The 21,187-nt window shown below is 45.1% G+C and overlaps 2 protein-coding genes across 3 annotated transcripts; one reads left to right on the plus strand and one right to left on the minus strand.

The window, feature by feature from the left end:
* The first annotated feature begins 84 nt into the window (after positions 1–84).
* harbi1 (harbinger transposase derived 1) lies at positions 85–2,640 on the plus strand. The gene is made up of 7 exons (XM_084003892.1): positions 85–146; positions 676–841; positions 921–1,123; positions 1,202–1,277; positions 1,358–1,565; positions 1,651–1,826; positions 1,922–2,640. The coding sequence occupies exons 2-7, from the start codon at positions 677–679 to the stop codon at positions 2,120–2,122; spliced, it is 1,029 nt and encodes a 342-aa protein (XP_083860018.1). The 5' UTR covers positions 85–146; position 676; the 3' UTR covers positions 2,123–2,640.
* On the minus strand, positions 2,215–19,876 carry creb3l1 (cAMP responsive element binding protein 3-like 1). 2 transcript variants are annotated; one of them, XM_084003890.1, is made up of 13 exons: positions 19,321–19,873; positions 14,075–14,210; positions 13,315–13,401; positions 9,175–9,329; positions 8,989–9,070; positions 8,669–8,874; positions 8,175–8,321; positions 8,023–8,081; positions 7,213–7,281; positions 5,719–5,821; positions 5,464–5,626; positions 4,826–4,985; positions 2,215–4,701 (listed from the first exon to the last, which is right to left on the minus strand). In XM_084003890.1, exons 1-13 carry the CDS (start codon positions 19,429–19,431, stop codon positions 4,665–4,667), a joined length of 1,515 nt encoding a protein of 504 aa, XP_083860016.1. In that variant the 5' UTR covers positions 19,432–19,873; the 3' UTR covers positions 2,215–4,664. The 2 variants fall into 2 exon arrangements, with proteins under 2 accessions (XP_083860016.1, XP_083860017.1); XM_084003891.1 differs by lacking the exon at positions 13,315–13,401 and having other exon boundaries at positions 19,321–19,876.
* Positions 19,877–21,187: the final 1,311 nt, after the last annotated feature.

Here is a 21,187-nt window from a genome sequence, read left to right on the forward strand (position 1 = left end):
GAAAGTTGATTGTTTTCACCATAAACAAATAAACAGTAAATAAAACTGTTAACGCCACTTCCGGTGGCGAATCTGCCGATGTGCTTCGCGAGCTGGGTTTGCCTGTGGTTTGTTTTGGTTGACACATCTGCGCGACTTCTCTAAAGGTGAGTGTAATTTCCTCAGCAATATACACGACATTAATTATCATTTAATATTTGATGTACAGATATTCAGCCGCGCCTGTTAGTAGAGTGTCTCCACGGGCCACGAATAGCTGGAACTAGGAAAGCTCAGATGCTAGCTGGCTAGCTGGCTAGCTGGCTAGTTAGCACGTTCGGTTGAATTGAATCAGATATAACTTCTTAACGGTTATAAAAAAAAAAAGCTAACGTTTACTTTAAAGCCTGATGACGCGCTTTACTGCGCTGATAAGTCTTTTTTTCTTTCCATTTTTTTTGCACTGTAATAACAATAAAAGTGCAATAATTTCTATATTATAACAAACACATCACAAAATACAATGCGTTAATTCATTTAAAGTAATGTATAAAACATGTGTATCCATTGGATTTAAAATCCATGCAAACATATCAGATTAAGTCTAAATAAATGATTGTGGTTGCTGCATATGTACAGAATGGGAATATGCCAATATAAATGTAATAATTATTTATTATGTCTTATTGCCCACAGCATGGCGATCCCCATAGCCATTTTGGACTGTGATCTACTCTTACACGGCCGAGGCCACAAGACCATGGACCGCTTTGACCTGAGCTCGGTCCCGGACTCTGTGCTCCTCTCGCAATTCGGCTTCCCGAGAGAGTTCATTCTGTATCTGGTGGAATTACTCAGAGAGGTGAGCGTGCGCTGATGCTGGATTTTGAATAATCTCATCCAACTAATCGTTCATTAAAATGTGTTCATCTGTGTGGCAGGCTCTCTGTCGACGCACCCAGCGGTCCAGAGCCATCAGTGCCGAGGTCCAGGTGTTGGCTGCTTTGGGCTTCTACACATCTGGCTCATTCCAGACCTCCATGGGAGACACTATCGGGATCAGCCAGGCGTCAATGTCCAGATGCGTGTCGAACGTGACCAGAGCTCTGGTGGAGAAGGCTCCTCAGTTCATCACGTTCAACAGGTGTGACCCCATGCTGGCAAACATAATATATGCAAAATATTAAATACAATAACAGCAATATGAATGTTTCCCATACAGAGATGCCTCCAGCACAGAGCAGTTTCAGAGAGTGGCAGGATTCCCAGGAGTTCTGGGGGTGCTGGACTGTGTTCAGGTTTACTGCATCATAATGTAGTAGCACTTTTTTTTAAAACACATTGTGCACAAGTGACAACTGAACCGATATTTTTTTAGGTCACCATCAAAGCTCCCAACAGCGAGGACTCGTCATACGTGAACAAGAAGGGGTTTCACTCTGTCGGCTGTCAGCTGGTTTGCGACGCCAGAGGCTTGTTACTCAGCGCAGAAACACACTGGCCGGGAGGACTCCGAGACACCGACGTTCTAGAACGATCCTCTCTCCACAAACAGCTACAGGACACGGAGGAGGGCTGGCTGCTGGGTGAGACCTGGATTTCAGGCTTCAGATAATTCTGAAAAGATTCAGAAAAGGGGATTAAGTCATTTTCCTGATTTCTGTTGTCTAGGCGACTGTCGTTACCCTCTCAGGAAGTGGTTGATGACCCCGGTGGACTGCCCGGAGTCCCCTGCAGAGTTTCAATACAATCTGGCCCACACTGCAACACACGAGATAGTGGACAGAACCTTCAGAGCCATCCAGACCAGATTCAGATGTTTGGACGGCACCAAAGGATACCTACAGGTATTCTATACTATGCTAAGCGTATATATATATAGCATATATGCTCTCCTAAAGAATGACTCAGCGACTATGTCGTCTCCTCTCCTGTGCTGCAGTATTCCCCAGAGAGGAGTTCCTCCATCCTGCTGGCCTGCTGTGTCCTCCACAACGCCTCCCTGCAGTCTGGATTAGACGCCTGGACCCTGGAGAGAACCGACCCTCTGGAGCAGCCCGAGAGCCTCGAGCAGAGGCCCGAGGACCGCGACAGCCAGGCAGAGGACCTCCGACGACAGCTCATACTCAAACACTTCAGCTGAACTGCAGTAGACTGGGACCAGACGGAACCGTTCTTCTTTTAACAAATGACACAACAGTCGCATTTGAAGCAAGAAAGTCCACAGACGCAGTGTTGCTGATGCAGGTTTTTTATATTTTGCTGGTTTCTACTCTACTGACTATACTAAGATAACATAGTTGTATATGGAGGAACATGCAAGACGCTTTACAACAAACCAAGACAACATCATACCCAAACACATTTTGAAACAACGTGGAAAGTGCTCAGTTATTTCCCCTGACACATTCACAGAGAGTTTGGAATAACCGAGCACTCCCCGGTGTTTTACAACGATTCGAACTGTGTTCAGCTGCTGTGTTATCAAGGTTTCTTTACAAGTGGAAAAAGTCACCCTCCCCTTTTTTTTTAATCCCTCCCCACTTTACATCTTCATTCCCCCCCCAAAAAATCCAACAATTTCTTTCCTTTCCCATGATTCCACAGGTGAAAATCTTGGACTATGTCACAATACAAAACGAAGGCCCTTATTTACAACAACTACACATTGGGTTGTCATTATTTATGTACACTGGTGGTTTAAGACTGTTATGGGTGAGAATGAGGGGAAGTCTGTGCAACGGGCTGCAGTCACGTGATGTTTTTGTGTACACACTGTATGAGGGACACAAAATGAAACGGATAGAGATGAATAAGACAAAAAAACAGGAAGAAAATAGGATTTCTGAGCAATTCATGGCTCAGAATTGTAATTATTTCCTCAAGGATTTGGAATGGACTATTTTTATAGCTTTTAATTTGAAGGAATACTGTGGCATTTAATTGTTCATTCATTGTTTGTTTGTTTTTATCTCACATTGTCAGAATAGTGGTGAAGAAATAAAGACTTTGTTTTTTGTAAATGCCCAGGTGTTCCTTCAAATTGCAGAGATTACAAAGCTAGTGGTGTTTTACTTCCTGGAATGTATTAGTCCCCTGATTGGCGTCATCAATATATACACACTTTCTACAAACAGGAATAAATACAACATACACTGCTGTCGCATGAGCATCATTGATGTTGAGATGTTTCCACTGCTACTTGGTTTGAGGTCACAGGATGAAATTGAACATTATTGTTGACGTTTTTTGATTATTTAAGAATTCTGCAGTTGATTTGTCATGAATTTCTTTGGCTTTTTAGGTAAAGAAACTTTAGTTTGAGGGTAAAAATGAGCTTTAACGGTTCAGGATTTTTAAATCACGGGAGAACAAAAAAAAAAACCCTGGCGGTTTTCATGCGACAGCAGTGAAACGTAAACACTGTATTACAGTTAAGACACAAACAGATCATGTCAAAGTTTTACACTCCACGAAACGGCATGTAAACCACACACCATGGTGTAAAACTTCATCATCCTAAATGCCAAAACACAACATACAATCCCTTTTTTTTTCTTGCATAAAATAAATATGCTCTTTTTTGATGCTCGGAATATATTATAAGTTGTATTTTGTTTTTTTTTGTAAACATTATTTAGAAAAACAAAACAAGACAACATAAACTAACGTTAAAAACACGTTCAGTATTTCTTTTTTTTTTGGTCGCATAAATTAAATATGCTCTTTTTTCAATGCTGCAAATATATTACATATACAACTTTCTAATTCCATAAAAATACTTTTATGTCATGTTTCCCAACCTCTTGTTGAACGGTCCCTTGATGTGAAGATACGCTTCCCCCCACAAAGTGATACAGAATTTAGACGTGATAAAACTGACGGACTTAAAAAGTGGAAAAGTAAAACATAGTATGTTTAGTTGTAACTCTCAGTGCGTAATCTGTTTAGAGTTCCAGGTTGCTAGCTGCGGCGTGCGTGGGCTTTTAAGTGTAAGGCCAAGTTGGTCATGTTTGACTAAAATAAGTGGAAGGCACTTTTAAATTGGCACATCTCCCTTTTTAAAAAAAAAAGGATGTGTTCACTTTCAGGATTCATGTTAGCAGCACAGTTGCTAACGTAGAGCTGGAGCCATCATTCGATTAGTTGATTGACAGAATTTCCAACTAATTGTTAGCTGCAGCCCTTAATCAACGAACATATGTGATTGGTTGGAACTTAAAGCACTTGATGTCCCACAGTGGAGGTCTGTCAAGTATATATATATATATATATATATATATCCCATAATGCTCTCTGCTTATTCTTACTTTTGCTTTCCATTTAAATGGCACAATCCTCCGACTTTGTGACGGTTTTAAAAAAATATTCTTCCATGATTGTTTGGACTAAATATGTGTTAGTTGGGTATTTAAAACGATACTATATTTGTAGTAGAAATTCAATAAGGTGGTCCCTTTGAAATCAAGTATATTCAGGTGTGGAGCACCGCTGGTACTCTGGCTGTGGAGGATGGAGGAAGGAAGTCTCGTCGCGAGGCTCAATAAGAGGGACGATGGTGGACTGAGATGTTTGGTCCGACTGGACGCTGATGTGAAGACCGCTGAGTTCAGGATCCTGGAGGTTTCTGGCTTTTTTTTTAGGGGTCAGAGGTTAGAGGTCATGGGAGGAATGGTCGGGCTGTGTCAGAAAACCTCGGAGACTCCCTCTGGTTTGGTTTCTCTGCGGAGCAGAGAGGCATTCGGTTAATATTTAGAGGACAATGACACAAAAAGATCATATATATATGTATATATATATATATATATATATATATATATATATATATAAAAATATAAAGTTGTACCTCAGGTCTAACTCGGGCCCAGTTGTCTGGTTGCTGCTGTCAGCTGTGTATCGGCTTGTCTGGATGTGGCTGTCTGACGGCAGCCTCTCCCCTTCTGATGTCACCAAACTCTCCTCCAATGGAGCCCCTTCGTTGTAGAAGAGAAGGCTGCGGGAACGGACTGCAACACACACACACACACACACACACACACACACCCATGATGTCAATTTTTACATTGTAATGAACTCAGCAGCCTCTAGGGGGCCCTGCTGGGTCCAGTCAAGCAGACGCTCCCTCAGCAGTCAGTGGATGACTTCTAGCCGAGAAGGAGCGGCACTCAACATGATGGCAGCCTAACCTATGATTACAGAAGGGGTTTCCCAGGGGTAAGTGGCTGAAGGAAGTTAATTTGTAAGGAAGTGGAATGCAGCGAGAAATGAAAGCTCCTTCACGAGACCAGACCTCTGGGATCTTCGTCTATCTTCCTCCTTCATGTGCGTTTATTTTGAGATCATATTTTCAGTTCCAGTTTTTGCTCTCCATCTAAGCCCGAAAGTTCATTCTCATTCCCCTAGTGTTGTTGCAAGGCACTCTGGGAAATGTATTACACTGTAAACTAGAAGTATGGACACAAAAAAAGGTATTTGTAGACCTACCCTGACTGGTGGTGTAGAGGTCCGCTGAGGGAAGAGGAGGAGAGGAGGAGGGTTGAGAGGAAGAGGAGGATGAGGACAAAGAGGAGGTGTGAGTGAGGAAGGAGAGGGGGGAGAGGCAGGGAGAGAAGGAGCCCAAGACCAGGACGAAGCACACGGCCACCATCTGCACAGAGAGAGAGACGCTCGCATGAACTGAATGTAACCTTTGATTATACACAGTCCAGAGGTGCATGAAGTCACTCCCACAACATTTACCATGAGGCATGTCCCCGTTTGAGTTGAGGCCATTTTACATGAGCGGGGGATAATCTTTCCTGAAACCAAGGACTGAAGCTTCTGGAGCTGCTGTAGGAGAGACCTGGAGAGGGAGAGAGAGAGGCAGAGGAAGGTCACGGAGAGAGGAAAAGATTTTTATCTGCACTACTGTCGCTGTCACCAGTGGGACCAGTAGAACACAGACCATCAGTGGGATCTGGAGAGCAGGGTTCTGATGGTATGAGCCGTCAGTGGCTGCGAGGACCCACTCTGACCACTAAGTGGCGCCAGAGAACCAGCTGCTGCTGTGAACCAGCCGTCAGCGGGTCAGACAAGTCTTTTAACACATTTAAGGGACTAAATGAAGGGAACCACTGGGTCACATAGGCAGGTGGTGGAATAAACGGCGAGTCGCTGATGTTACAAATCTCCGTGGCGACGTCCGTCCCATGCAGCAACAGGCTGCAGCGCTGCCAGCTGCAATAAACTTATACTGGATGATGCTGAGCAGCATCACTCACACAGCACTTTGATGTAAAACCACAGTGATTTTCTCTTAAAGTTGTAGTGGCTTTAAATATACAGCGCTCCTGAAGGTCATGCTGGTTGACTTGGCGATGCGTAAAGATAAAGAATCATTCTATTCATATTCAATTATCAGCTAAAAAGGGAAAATTCCAATTTCTTATAGTAATGTACTTTTAGGGGAGTAAGGCTAGCAGTTTCCCTCTGCTTCCAGTGTTTGTGCTAAGCTACGTGCAGATGAAATTATCATCAATCTGACTCTGGAAAAAGAACAACAGATAAACATTCTCTGGAAAGTCCACGTTTGAGTGTGCTGAATTCATATTTAATGCGACCTGGAAGTGGAGTTATTTCTGTGCAAAAACGTGCATGGAACAAAACAACCACTAATAACTGCATTTGGGGGCATTTTTAGGTACAAGGAGCTTAAATTTAGCTCATTGGTTTAAAAACGTTCTTTTTTTGTTTGGGAAACCTGCACATATTCTGGCCTTTATGTGAGAGTGAGCGTGCTGACTCATGTCGTCCAGTAAGTGCCAACTCATTGTTCCTCTGTGGGGAGGTTTCACATCAGTGTGTGTGTGTGTGTGTGTGTGTGTGTGTGTGTGGTGGGAAGGGAGGGGGTTGCCTTCCATGATGAAAGCTACCGTTAACTCGCAGCTTTAATGACAGGCTCGGGGCCGCCACAGACGGGCAGACATAGAGGCAGACCCCCCCTCAACCCTCAGCCCTCAAACGCACCACACCCACCCACCCATCTACCCACTCACTCCCGGATAATAGCAAGATCGGTTTCATATTGTTATAATCACAGAGGAGCTGGGCGAGGCTACACTCTGCTTACGGAGCAGACACATTTCTGCTTCGGCTCCTGTAATTATCTCGGGGGCTGCAGGAGGTTTTTTACATATAGAGCACAAACAAATACTTTATTCATCCAAGAAAGATGAAACGAAAGCTGGGCCTCACCTGTTGGCGGTCTCCAGGTTTTCTACTTTCCTCCACAGGTCGCTGTTTTCTGACGTGTAGCTCTCCACCCTGATGCACAAACACAAACCTATCAGCACCAATATGCACATAATATCATATAATACACATAATATCACTCGTGCGACAGGTGGTGCCATCTTCTGATCTTTAAAAACAACGAATGAATGAAGTTTCTCTCTCCCTCCAGCATCTCCCACTAATCCTACATCTAATATCAACTCAAGATCTTGTCCATTCTGCGCTCCGTTACCCATAATCCTCCTGATCTCCTCCTATATGTTTGGTTTGAATACAGCTCATTCACACAGATTCCTTTCAGCGAGCCGTCCTGCTGTTCTCTCTCTGCAGGGATCGTCCCGGTAATCCCGTCCTCGTGTCCACAGAAGAAACAGCAACACAAAGAACGTTTTTACCTTCCTTCCTCTTCATAGCGAGGAAGATTAGGAAAGGAAGAGGAGTTTCTGTTCACCTTTAGTGATGCAGTACCTCCTAAATACGGATTCTGTCCATCTGCACATTTACACTTCGCCCCAGAAGGGAGTTGGTGTTTGCTGATGTGCTGCTTCCAATTTATTCCACTGCGAAACCTCGACATACAAAATCGGCCTCTCGACCTAACTACGGCGACCAGGTTCGGCTCCGCATCAGACGAATCTATCTTTCCTCTCTTCCGTCAGTTGCATAAAAGGTGGTTTATAAATCGCACAAAGACAGCCAGATGCAAAGGTAAACCAAACAGGAGTGGAAAGGGAAACATGTGGACTATGATTGTTTTTTTCCAAGTCTTACTTTTTCTCCAGACATTCCACATACTCCTTCTTCTTCCGCCGACTCTCCTGAGCCGAGATCTGAGCAGAAACACAAATATCAGCATGATTTTTTTTAAGTTTCAGATTCTGTGAACAGCAGAGGTTTTTTGGTAAATCAGCTGTGTGTTTTACCTTGTTTTTAATCTTCCGTCGGACCCTCTTCAGTGCCTTCTCTTCACCCTTGGTGAGAGGAAGTTTGTTAGGTACCGGGTAACCCTCGGCAACCAGGGTCCTCTTCTCTTCTTCCGTCAGCAGGAGGGGTCCTGAACCCTGCAGCTTCTGCACACAGAAACACAGCATTTCATCCATACGTCCAAAAGCATTATCAACTATTTATGTTGAAAAAAAAAAAAGACTGACTCATCAGCCTTTTCCCCTACAGAGCAACAGTACGGCTTCAGCCAATGAGTCATTAACCAAACCTGATGCGTTACTTTATGGCATTCGGACAAACGTGAATCATGTGTGATTCACGCAAACGAAGCCAGACACCGAATCGATCGCTTTAATTGATTGGAGGCATTTTGTCGGCAGATTATCGGACTGATTCAACCTCATAAAGACATAAATGCACCCGTTTTGCACAGCTGTGTGGATCGTTGAATCAGCGGCGTTCTTCAACTCACGTGCGGCGCGGTAAGGAGAGGTGAAGAGGAGATGGCTGTGGAGGAGGAGGAGGAGGAGGAAGAGGAGGAGGCGCGACCTCCTGGCCTCTGCTGTGGCTGAGGGGAAGACGGTGGCAGAGGGAGGTGTGGGGAGGAGGGAGGGAGGGAGCCGTCGCTGTCGCCGTGGTTACTGCTGGGAGGGGTGGGCGGGAGCTGGAGAGCGTCGTCTAAAAAAGGAGAGGAGGACGTTGAACGAGTGCTTCTACTTTAAATGTCTCTGCTTTGTGGGAGCTGGATGTGTGTGTGTGTGTGTGTGTGTGTGTGTGTGTGTGTGTGTGTACCGCTGGGCAGGCTCAGGTACTGTCCCATCTCTCTGGGCTCATCTTTGATGGCGACCGGCTTCACGCCGTCTTCACTGGGCTCCTGCAGAGAAACACACAAGCAAGTGAGCGCTCGAACGAAAACCCGCCGACATCGTCAACAACGTCTCTGTCCGTAGCGTCTCGGCCGCCCGGTCGGATGCTAACCGTTTGTCTCCATGGCGACCCTCTGTGCGGCGGGGCAGGGCTTAATATGAGAGGTGGGCCTTCGAGAGGCTGAGGATCTAACCTTTGACCCACATCAGGCTCCTCCTGTTTCACCAAGATGGCTGAAAGGTCCTGGCTGAAGCTCCATTCAAATTCTGCGGGAAAAAACAAAATACCAACAAAAAAAATAATTAACAAATTGCTGAATAACTTTATTTAAACTACTTCTACAGACGTGTCAGTGGGCCTGGTTTGTATTTGTGTCTATTCCAAGGTCAAGAATAAGCATAAACCTGACTGTGTTTCTCTTCCTGGACCTTCAGGGAGGTCTCCCAATGGGAAGTAGCCGGTAGCTTATAAATCACACTCTAAGAGAGAGCTTCCCCCAAAAACATTTGACTTTCTGACAAAACTGGTTATTACAGACTGCTGGACGTCTGTGGTGCGTAATTTGCCTCCAGCGAGTTTGATTCTACCCTGAAATAAAAGATGGGCTGAATCAACAAGTCTTCTTCAGGATCCTTCCTGAGATAGAAGAAAAAACGCTTGCTGGTGAAAATACACATAATCGAGTGACCCAACGATGAGGTCTCTGAAAGGTCCACCATTTATTATAACAATTTATCTCTACAGTGCACAGAAACTAAAACTCTTTATTGCTGATTAAGAGTTTCTCCGGTTTCCAGCTTAACCCATACTGGGGACTAAGATGTGGGAGTTTAGAATGAGAGGCCTCCTGATGGGTCGACCATAGTTGCAGGCTAACTATGTATGTGCTTTCCATTAAGGCCCCTACCGAGGTGAGCTGATGAGGCACTGCTACAAGGAAGCTTCATGAGGAAAAAGTCCTGCGAAAAGTCATTCATTTTCAGTCTATATGAATATTTATAACTTTAATAAATCAGTTTTAGAGAGAAAATTAGTTGCATGTAGAGAAGGAGGGACACTTTGATGTTTGTCACAACACACACACACACACACACACACACACACACACACACACACACACACACAAGAAGCCCCCGTGGTGTATGGAAAGAGAGTAACAGCAGTTTAACAAGACCGTGCTGCTGCTGCTGTGTGAACGTCATTATAATCACCTCCTGGTTCCCTAGCAACATGTCTGCTGGTAAAATGCTCTGAAGTTTACAAGCTGAGTGTGCTGGGTGGAAGCAGAGGGGGGGCTGGAGGTGTGTGTGTGTGTGTATGCAGAGCTTTAACCTGTCCGTCACTACAGCACAGGGAGCGTCCATCATAAAAACCCACCCTTCCTTTCTGGCGTCTTTCCGCAGCCAATTATCGGTGCAAACTCACCGCTGCGTCCAAAAAGATTGATTCGATTAAATTGGAGTTGTTTGTTTCCGCTCAGCTCCCGGATCAGTGGTGCACGGTGATTCGTTTCCTCTATCGCATGTCAGAAAAATGCCAATTCTAATTTCCCATAAGCCTCAGGTGGCGTCGTCAAACGTTTCTGCAACTACAATCCAAACAAAACCGAGGGGAGTCCTCGTGTTAGAGGAAAAAAGTGTAAAAAAAAAAAAGTAGTAGCTCCAATACAGTGATGGAAAGTGTTAAAAGTTATGTAACATGCTAAACTGGCTTAAGGGACGTGTGTCACCGTATGACAAACACAGCTGTGGATAATAAAATGGTAATGAGCAGCCGAGTCACGTCATTATTATTATTAATTAAATAATGAAATCTCACATATTCAAAGGCATGGGGAGTAAGATGTGCGCTGGGTTTTGTTGGGGCGGATCCACCGGTTACGTATATACACCCCCCCACTTGCTCGCTGTGAGCAGAAGCCTCCCCTAATGAGGCCGGTCCTGCTGCTGCGGAGCCTCGTTAAGTCCTCGACCAACGTTTCTTTAATGAATCCCAGAGGCTGCATAGGAAGCTCGTCCTGTACATTTGTGTGGATATCACACAGAAGTGGGGTACTTCGTCTGAGAGCTCAATTTTGATGGCAAGCTATTCTGTTCTTGCCACTGTTCCCAAACCCCCTTATTTGCATTATACCAAGGGAAAGGCATCCACCCTCTGAATGTCCTCGGCCTCTAGTTTGTGGTCGTAACGTTTCCTGAGGCTGTGATTATCTTAGAGGTCACCACAGGTCATTTTATACAGTGATGTCAACTTAGAAAAAATGGGTCTCACTGCGACGAACTGGCTACGAGTGGGACGAACGTCATCACACATTAATACAGTTGAGCTCATTGGATCCATGAGCCAAAATGTACTTTGGATCCGTCGATTCCTTAAGTTTTCTGGTTTCATAGGATACTAAAACTGAGCTTACAAGCCTCCTAAGACATAAAGAAGGCAGGAAGTTCTTTCATCAAGCCCTCAAAGTATGTGCAGGAGGTTAAAAGGTCATTTCAGACATGGCGTTTCGTATTTTTTGTCCTTTCAGTAAAATGTACGAGATGCTGCGGATGGAAGTAATAAAGTAAAACCCGATCCTCTCCTCCAGCTACTTTACGGGATCTTTTTGGATGCTGTTCATAAAAGACAGTCTGCCAATGAGGCTAGTAAACTCGGGAGATCCCATCATGGAGTAAATGGCTAACGACCGAGGCTCCTGGAAGTCCCAGGGGGCTCACAGCAGAAGAGGTGGCAACCGTGTTTGATCTCAGTGGGACGGAAGCAGCATTAAAACAATAGATGGAGCAGCGCGGCGGGTGGGGGGGTGGGAGGGTGTGTAAAAATCCACCGCTCCTCCTGGATACAAGACCACAGGCTGAGAGGGAAGGAGAGACGGGAAAAAGGGAAAGTTGCATTTTTAAATGTGCATTTTGGCCATATAGGGCTAAAAACTAAGATGTTAGATGCACTTAATATGAAAATCCTGCAGGTTAAATGCCAGGAACTGAGATCCAGTATTTATAGAGGGTTCCTGTCTGGACCTGCTGCTGTTCTAAACATGTGCGCGTTACGCCTACATTGTGCAGAATTAACACTGGACTGCAGCACTTTTCAGGACACAAATATGCATTCGTTTCATCATCTGAGATGCAACACTGCAGGCGAAGAGCTTGTAGCAGATGCAGGTTTCCACATTTATTCGGGATGGAGTTCAACGTCAAATAGGCTGGAACAGATTTGAATCCACATGATGGGGCGAGCGTGCGCTCCATATGTGAGACAAGACAGCGCACAAGCGACAGATGGAGGCAATGAACACGAGAAAAATACATAAAAACGGCCTTGAACTCGAGGCTGTCTAAATGTTTTGTTTCATGAGCTAATATATTATGTGGATGGCTCATTTCTAGTTTTTGTTTTTTCCATAACATCCTGTTTGGCACGACTGGAGCATATATGTTTGGTTTGGATCGATTGGGCGTGATTCTAACTATAGTCTGGCATTATTTTAGTCTCTAAAGAGCAAAATATGAGCTGAGAAAATATGGTGAAATTGTTTTTAGATGTCAGCTAGACTTTTTGTTGTTTTTGCTCAATGTGGTATTTTGGCAATCCAAGGAATCTGATCTCCGTAACCAAGCGGATTTAATTGGATTAAGACCGAAAGCAAAGGAGAGGAGGAGTGAGAGAGAGAGAGAGAGAGAGAGAGAGAGAGAGACATAGACAGATAACCTGACAGAAGAGAGAAAGGGATTTTTTCCGCTGGCTTCGGCGAAAGCTGCGGACTCAAAACCATGTGCTTGTCATAGCGTTGTGTGAGTCCATGTGTGTGTGTGTTAGGTGGGCAGGGCTTAGCTGGAGGAAAAACTGCTCAGACTGGGATCCTGCTGCTCAGACAGCAGGATCCCCGGGACAAACGGAGAACAGACAGGGGGGGGGAAGACAGGTAGAGGCAGACACAGACAGGTGGAGATAAGACAGATGTTTTTATATCGCGCTGCAGCAGACACTTGTTCCTACAGGCACGTCTGACATGAAATATAATAGATCACAGATTAAGCCAGTCATTATACGACAGGCGGTGGTCTCAGCCAATCAGACCGTATACTTTTTGACAGACCGCATGCTGAGTATTACATCATACAGACCCCGAGCCAACCAGATCCCCCTTGGGGGGGGGGGGACGATAAAGAGCCAGACTAAACATCAGCTGCAGACTTTAGGTTGGCGGCGCACGGAGATAAGGTTGCTTTAATGAACAGGATGACCTACCAGACTCATGGTCCATTTTGATTGACAGGGCGGGACTCTGGGGGGCGGAGTCCTCACTTAAAGAGTAGCTGTGCTCCGCTTGAATATCTGTGAGATTCAAAAGCCCCTTTTCAGACATGGAAAACGTAACAATGGTGCCTGCGTCAGTCTGTCGGAGCGTGACGACACGCAGGGTCGGAGGCGGAGATGAAGCGTGCGTGACATGCAATGGCGTGGATCTGACAGCTCCAACAGACTGAGAGGAGCAACAGTACAAGAAGCGTGAGCGGGGACGCCGAGGACCAGCACGGACTCGGCACCTGCTAGGTGAGGCCCCCGTCCCGAAGCAGCGTTTTTTTGGAAGAGACGTTTGGCAACGGGAAAGCGGCTCTCATATGGTGAGAAGGCTGAGTTTTAGCTTTTCTGAATCCAACCAAATAATTGGATTTGGGGTCGTTTCTGCCCAGACGTTGGCTGCTGAGTGGAACAACTGGCTGCTGCGCTGCTGGAGGTCATCCGGGGAAACAAGGAGCTCGTCCAAACGAGACTATTAGTTACAGAGTGGGACACTTTGATGTTTCTGGGCCTAAAAAGCTCTGCGGTCGCCGACTGGAAACCAACATTTACCTGCTGTGATATGTTATCCTTAAGTTACGGAGAAATATCATAGCATTGGGCTTTTTGTGCATTTCTTACATCGTGTTCTTTTATTTTAAGGCTGCACGGAGCCGTGAGGAGAGTGGGCGTGTGCAGTCTTTATGAATAAAAGGGAGGGGCTGACCTGGGCTGCTGTCCTCCATGTCCATGTGCAGAGGTGAAGGTCTGTCTGCCAGAAGCGGCCGCTCTAATAGATGGTCGTCAAAGAAACTGCTGAATAATTCACTGCTGAAGTCGTCCATCTGGTCACCTGAGAAAGGCTGGGGAACACGACAGGGACAAACATGGAGAAGATTTACGTCAGCAATATGTTTATAATGACAATCTGCTGTTTGTGGGTACAATCATCCATCAATAATCTGTTTTTTTCCTTCTTCAGACCAGGAAATAACCATAAAAAAAACATTTTTTGCTTGAAAAAGGGAAACTCATGGACTAATGGTCAGGTTCTCTGTTTGGACGATCTGTCACAGACAGAAAGCTGACGACCCAGACGCCGTTAACGGCATGAAGAGTCAGTCAGTGGGGGGAAAGCATTGATAGATTCATCCTCAGTCTGGTTGAGATGAGTCACTGAGCTGAGAGATGATGTTCTGGGAGCCTGGGACAGCATGGTGCTCTGATTTCACTGGTTTTCACTCATATACAAACACACACACACACACAATATGAGTCATCCTGCTCTTGAGCAAACATGCACAAAGTACACACACACACACACACACACAGCTGGGTTGAAACTAACTGTATACACAAGTAAACTCTGCTTGGCTTCTCAGACAGACGCGGCCACAGCAATAACTCGATTTAATTTAACAACTAATACAAAAATAGATTTACACGTCTTTTCCCTGGAAATTTAGCTTGAACTCGTCTCCGAAGTATCGCAGCAGATTCAATCGGGTTGAAGCAACAAAGACACGACCGGGATAATAAACTCCGACTTCAAAAGGCTTCTCGGCCTCTTTGCTGCGCTACCTTCCAAGCACCTCACATAAAACCTGATGAGGTTTAGCTCAGGCTTCGTTAGGCCTCGCGTCACCACATGTCCATCAGTGCAGCCGAGGAAGAGGAGCAGAGAGGAAACAGACCAGGAGGAAGGTGCAGGGCCGCGCTGAGTCGGCACGAGTGGAAGTTGTGAGTGTGTTTGGGAGGTCAAGCAACTCTGGGACGCACGCAGCTGTCTAATGCAACCACACACACACACACACATGCAGATGGTAAACACGGTGTCAAGCAACAGTATCAGTATTTGTGTTTGCACAAGATCTCAAGGCTCAGCGGAGCTCGACAACGTGTGTGTGTGTGAACGCAGCCTCGTCCTCCACGTGCACGAGCGTCTTCAGGATGCCAGAAAACGATTCAGGAAGTCCCGACACAATGTTTGTCGAATGCATCGGACCGTAAAACACCAGGATGTCCGACTGCATCCGGTCTGCTTTTCATGCCCACGCTGACGCTCCACACGGCTGGCGCATGAGGGTCAAAGGTGAAATGTTTTTAAGAAGCAGTACGTGCAAATATCCCTTTAAATAATCCCGAAAGTGCCCCTTTAACTCCATCAGGGAATATAGGTCACGTCTAAACTGGGTCACGCAAACGCTTTGAATGTCAATACCGTTTGTTTAGGTGTGAAGTTATCATTAAAGCGATGTCTCTGAGCCTTATTATGTAGATAATGGGATTTTATTTCCGATGGGAGAAAAGGTCACCATCGCCGAATCGAGCGCTGCACCTGCATCACCTGACCTTCTGTTAAAGTTCATTTTTTGACTTCTCGCAGCGGTTATTGCTGTCGTCGCCGTCATTAGGACAGGAAGCTTCAGTATTAGACAGCTGGCGGAGGAACAGCTGCTGTGAAGCGATGGAACGCGGGTCCGAAACCTTTCATTACCTGAACCCGCTCCGCTGGGAGCAAGAATCACATTAGGGGAGGGGGGAAAAAACGGTGTCAAAACGCATTTGAAAGTTTTGATAGGTTATTTTGGTGTTGGCGTGTCATTAAGGGGGACGGTGCTGAGATGTGAAACCACACAGAGAGAGAGAGAGAGAGAGACCTGGGGAAGACAGTAATTATAAAAGCACAGGGCGACGCTGTTCTGCCTGTAATTAACAGTGTTGCCTCAACATATCTCTTCCCTCCCGTCTGGATGGTTCAGGTGAAACAGGCAGAAGGATCTGAACCAGATTTGCTCTCCTTGATGCAGCGATGTGAAGGAAGGCACAGGGATAAACTGGTCTGAGAGCCGGGGCCAAGGATTTGATGTCATTTTGGCCTGAAGGCTGCAGTGGAAACCATCGTAAAGTCCTCAGAACATCATGTAAAACCAAAAGGGAAATACACTGTAAATAATACAACGTTTTTATTCTCCCTCAACAAGTCATGTGGTCTCACATTCAGGCTTCGGGAGCCAACTGTAGTGGCTCCGGTTGTTCATATTCCATTTGTTAATATCTTAGTTTCCCCCATTCTTGGCACCGTGAAGCTTTTTTGATTGGCTGCTATTTTCAGAGCCTTCGTTAGTTGAATAAAGCTCCTGCACTCACGTTAGCTCGTTCCTAATTCAATTATTACTCAGGTCAAATCATGTCGAAAGCATGATTTCACCATGATTTGATTACTAACAGTTGCTATGGCGACACCCTTACGCCAGGCTGCTGGAAACATATCATCCATCACGATAGACAAGACTTCCTGATTTTAACATTTCACTGCATCATTGCCCTCCAAGCCACATTCTTGAGGGGAAGCTTCATTGTCACATTGTCATTGTGCAGAACTATAAATCCTATAAATGCACATATTTGCAGGTTGTAGCCTTGTAATAAACTCACACCATCGTCATCGACTGCTTCCTTAAAGATCAGCATGCAGTCAATCATTGATCAGACTACTGTTTCCATGGGGAGATTATCAGAAGAAGAGCTGCCATGATTATCGGCTGATGGATTGTTGGATCGGCTGGAAAATAAACCTGCAAATATTTAGATTTTCAAGAATATCTTTGTGTTTTGGACCTGAAAATAAAAAATATATTATTCTGTTGTTGTTTTTTTACATGCAAACATCTGAAATCGCCTGAATCCATTGGCAGACTTTTTTAAATAAGTCAATAAAAGAATGCATGGCCGGTTGAAGACGGAGACTTTGTGTGAAATTAATATGCGAGCGACCTGAAAACATGGCGTGATTATACGGTGGCACCGGCTGCCACAGATAAGGGAATGGCAATGTTCTCTACTGTATTTGGCTTCGTGCGGTGGTGTGTGGCCGCAGTGGGTTGGCTGTGTTTGGGCGCTTTCAGCTGAGAGAGAGGAACAGAGGTTACAGCGTGCGTGTGTGTGTGTGTGTGTGTGTGTGTGTGTGTGTGTGTGTGTGTGTGTGTGTGTGTGTGTGTGTGTGTGTTGGGACTGAAGTGGAGCTATAGTCCCCACTAAAACAGTAGAAGAAGTATTTTCCTTCACACACACACACACACACACACACTGCTGCATGCCTGCTCACATTCCATCTGGCAGCTCAGCAGCCAATCAGCAACGGGCATGCAAATGAGATGGGTGTGTCCTTTTAAAGCTGGAGTACAGGGTCTGAACGGAGAGTAGAATAGAACAGAATAGAAAGGAGAGAAGGGAGGGAATAGAATATGAAATGTAGAGGAAAAACATAGCAAAGGACAGAATGTTTTTCTCTCTCGATTGGAATCAAATAAAAGACCCGACTTTGTGCATGTGTGTGAATGTCTGTCTGTCCACCGAATATATATATATACACAAAAGAAATCATCTAGTGAAGTAAACATCTGATTTTAAGAGTCAGAGAGTCACAATATTTTGTCCAAAAAATATTCAATTTGCATTTACGAACCAGAGAAAAAGCAGGAAATCATCTGAGAAGCTGGAGCAGGAATATTTTTGCATGACAAACTACTTCAATGAAAACAGTTGAATTGTACGCCAATCGTCAGACTAATGATGAATGCTTAATGGTTACAGTTTTGTTCCATGTTTTGAAAATTGGCTCTCAGGTGCGTTGCCACGGCGTTCACATCTGTATTTATCCAGCATGATAAAGTGCCAATTAAAATTAAATGATTGATGCTTCATGCGAGTAATGATGTCGTCCATGTGTGAGGGTTCGGTGCACATGATGCACAACCTGTGCCCAAGGCTCCTTTCTGTATTGTAGAAACTATTATGCACGAAAAATATGGACATGAAAAGAGCTCAGCCCATGTGTGAAGGAGGCTTAAGTGTGTCTTGAGGTTGGAGGAGAAATACAGAGATAAATATGGGATCCTTTTCATCAGGTGGGGAGGTGAACCGGTGCCAGGACAACAAAGCCAGATCCCTTCAACAGGGCTGGAAGTTAGAGGGAAAACTTTTGGGCCTAAAAAGCTGAATTTCCTGAGAATATCTTCACTATATTCAAAGAAAATAGGTTGTAATGTTCCATTAAAGCATTAAAGCTGCTATAATCAATATTTGTATATAACGTCTGAGCCGTCCTGCGACTCTGCACTTTATAGCGTCTTTCTGCTCCTTGTTTTGGTTTTCAAATATGCATAAGCCTTTCCCATGTCCTCAGTGGTCCAGCCCAGCCTAGTGGCTTCACAGCAGAGTGGACTACTTTATTTAGAACAGGGACGGGGGGGGGGGGTTAAACCACAAGCAGACTGCTGGGCTGACTCACTGACTAGAATAGAGGTCTGCTTAAAAAAAAAAGAAAGAAAAGAAAAGAAAAGAGGGAATGACACAGAGACGGGGAACGATGGAGCAGAAATAAAGAAAGAGTGCTTCCTGCTGATAATGTAGCGTTAAAGTGCAGCAGTCCGGTCTGCTGGGTCAAGCGTGGCGTGCACGGCGGCGGTGCACTTTTGGGCATTTTGTGCACCCGGGGGACATGCAGCACACTTGGGATGAGGAGGGAGAAAAGAAACCTGGTGTTAAAAGAGGAGAACGGTGGTGCTGACTCATGTGAACCTGTTGCTTCTGGATGGGGAGGAGAGAGAGAGCATCAGGGACAACAGGTGGGTTTAAAGGGGCTCGGTGATGTCACCATCATCAGATTTCCATTGCAACACTCTGACATGTGTGCATTTGGATGCTGATTGGACAATATTTGATTATAAAGTATCCACAATTTACTCATAATGAGCGTTTCATTGAGACAAACAGTGGAAGAAGTTAACCAGCGTGCACTCTCATCTGCACAATTACAGTAAGCACACATACGCACGCAGCCCCGGATGTCAGTCAGGATCTTAGCAGCTGCACCGCCCTCCCGAGGTCCGGCTCCGGGCGGAACAGGCGGAATGGGGTGCGTTTGATTTCACCGGACTTTAAATCCTGACAGCGGCTCGTTTAACTCACCACGTTCGTGAGGAAGTCTCCGTCGCTGAGCTCCTCCAGGTCCAACAGGTTGGTCCCGCCGGACGGATAGAGTTTCTCCGCCGTCAAACTGTCTAATATTGACTCCATCATGATTGTCTGCCTGCAGCTCCGCGGACGGACGCTCGCGCACTCACTCGCAGATGTCGCCAATTAACTCATTTAAAAACGAAAAAGGGTTCGTTTTTCCGAGTCGAGCCCGAGTCCGAATCTCCGAGTCTCCGCGTGACGAACTTGAGAAATGTGGGGAAACTATCACATCTTCTTCCTGCCGCTGCGGAGACGCCGCTATCCATCCAGCTGTGCGCGCGCGGTTCAGCCTCTGTCCTCGCGTGCGCTGGCGCTGCCTCTCCCACGCGCCGATGAATATTCAGAGAAGCCACGCCCCCGTGTAGTCACATTACCAGCACGCCCTAAACACACAAATAATATTACTTTAATACTTGTACTTCGTCATATTTTACTGTTGTACTTTATACTCTATAGTTACTAATGACTTTACAGATAAATATTATGTATATAAACTATTATGATGATGACTAAAATGCAGTAACTTGACCAACTATACATTGCATACAATTATAATAATGATATTAATAATGGTGATGATGATAAATAAATAATAATAATGAAGTTGATGATACTAATAATAATCATCATCATAATTATAATAAAAATTATGTAATTTAATGATAGTATACTATAATAATTGTACCTGTGTCCATTTTAAGTGTCCATTTTATGGCCAATACTTGTGTTCTTTTAGTTAAATGAAATTTTAATGCAATGTCAAATAATACATTTCCATTCGTCTCACAGTAACAGTTTTATTGGCGTGTGTTTTACTTTCATGGGAGGATTTGGAGAATGACTGTTGCATTTAATGTCCTGCATGTATGGATTGGTTAGTTTGTCACAGCTGTATCTTCTTATCATGTGATTAGTGCTACCTCTACCTGATCAGAGCTCTAATCAGCCAGACTAAGTGGCCTTTAAGAGGCCATGTTTGGTCCATTTGTTTGATTTGTGATGTGCGTGGTGGCTCACCGGTACGACTTCCTGAGACAATAAAAGGGAACGGAGCCCTCGTTAATGTTATTAGTTCCACCTGGACTTGTCTTGCCCTGACAAGTCCAAATGTCAATGAAAAGGTCTAACAGCGGGAAGTGCAGGAGGGTGTGATGTGACCCCCTTTATGGCCGAGGGACTCGCTGACTTGAGCTATTTTCGTATATTTGTAATAGAACGGACATAAGACGATCAATAGCAGACGAATGTGTGATAAATAAAACAGAAAGGGAGGGCTTCACACTGTTCAGGCTCACCCGACTCATCCCTCATCCTGTCCCAGATAGTTTCTCCTGCAAGACATACAGAGATTGAAACTCTGTCCGTTGTGTTGCAGGAGTCCGAGGTCATGTTTTTGTGTGTGTGTGTGTGTGTGTGTGTGTGTGTGTGTGTGTTACATAATCTGGGTAGATTTCAGTCAAAGAGGCTTTTTCCAACCCCTCTTCGCTTACTTATGAAATATCTCAGCAACCGTTTGAATGGATTGTCATGAAATCTAGTAGGCATTCGTGTTTCCCAGAGGATGAACCCCAATGTCAGTGATTATCATGTGTTTGTGTGTAGTCAGCAATAGTTACTTACTTGATCTCCTGTCATTCTTCCTGGTTGTTCAGTTTTTTTCCTTATCGCCCATCATTCCTCCTCTCTTGTTCCTTCTCCTTTCTCCTGGCGGGTATCCGTTTACGGAGGTGTCCCACCTCGAGGGACAGGGCGTCTCTGTCTTTTGTCTCTCACACACATCGGTGTTGCGTAACTGCGGTGACCTCCTGTTGACGACAAT

The sequence above is a fragment of the Eutrigla gurnardus genome, assembly GCF_963514095.1.
Source record: "Eutrigla gurnardus genome assembly, chromosome: 24".
NCBI lineage: Eukaryota > Metazoa > Chordata > Actinopteri > Perciformes > Triglidae > Eutrigla > Eutrigla gurnardus.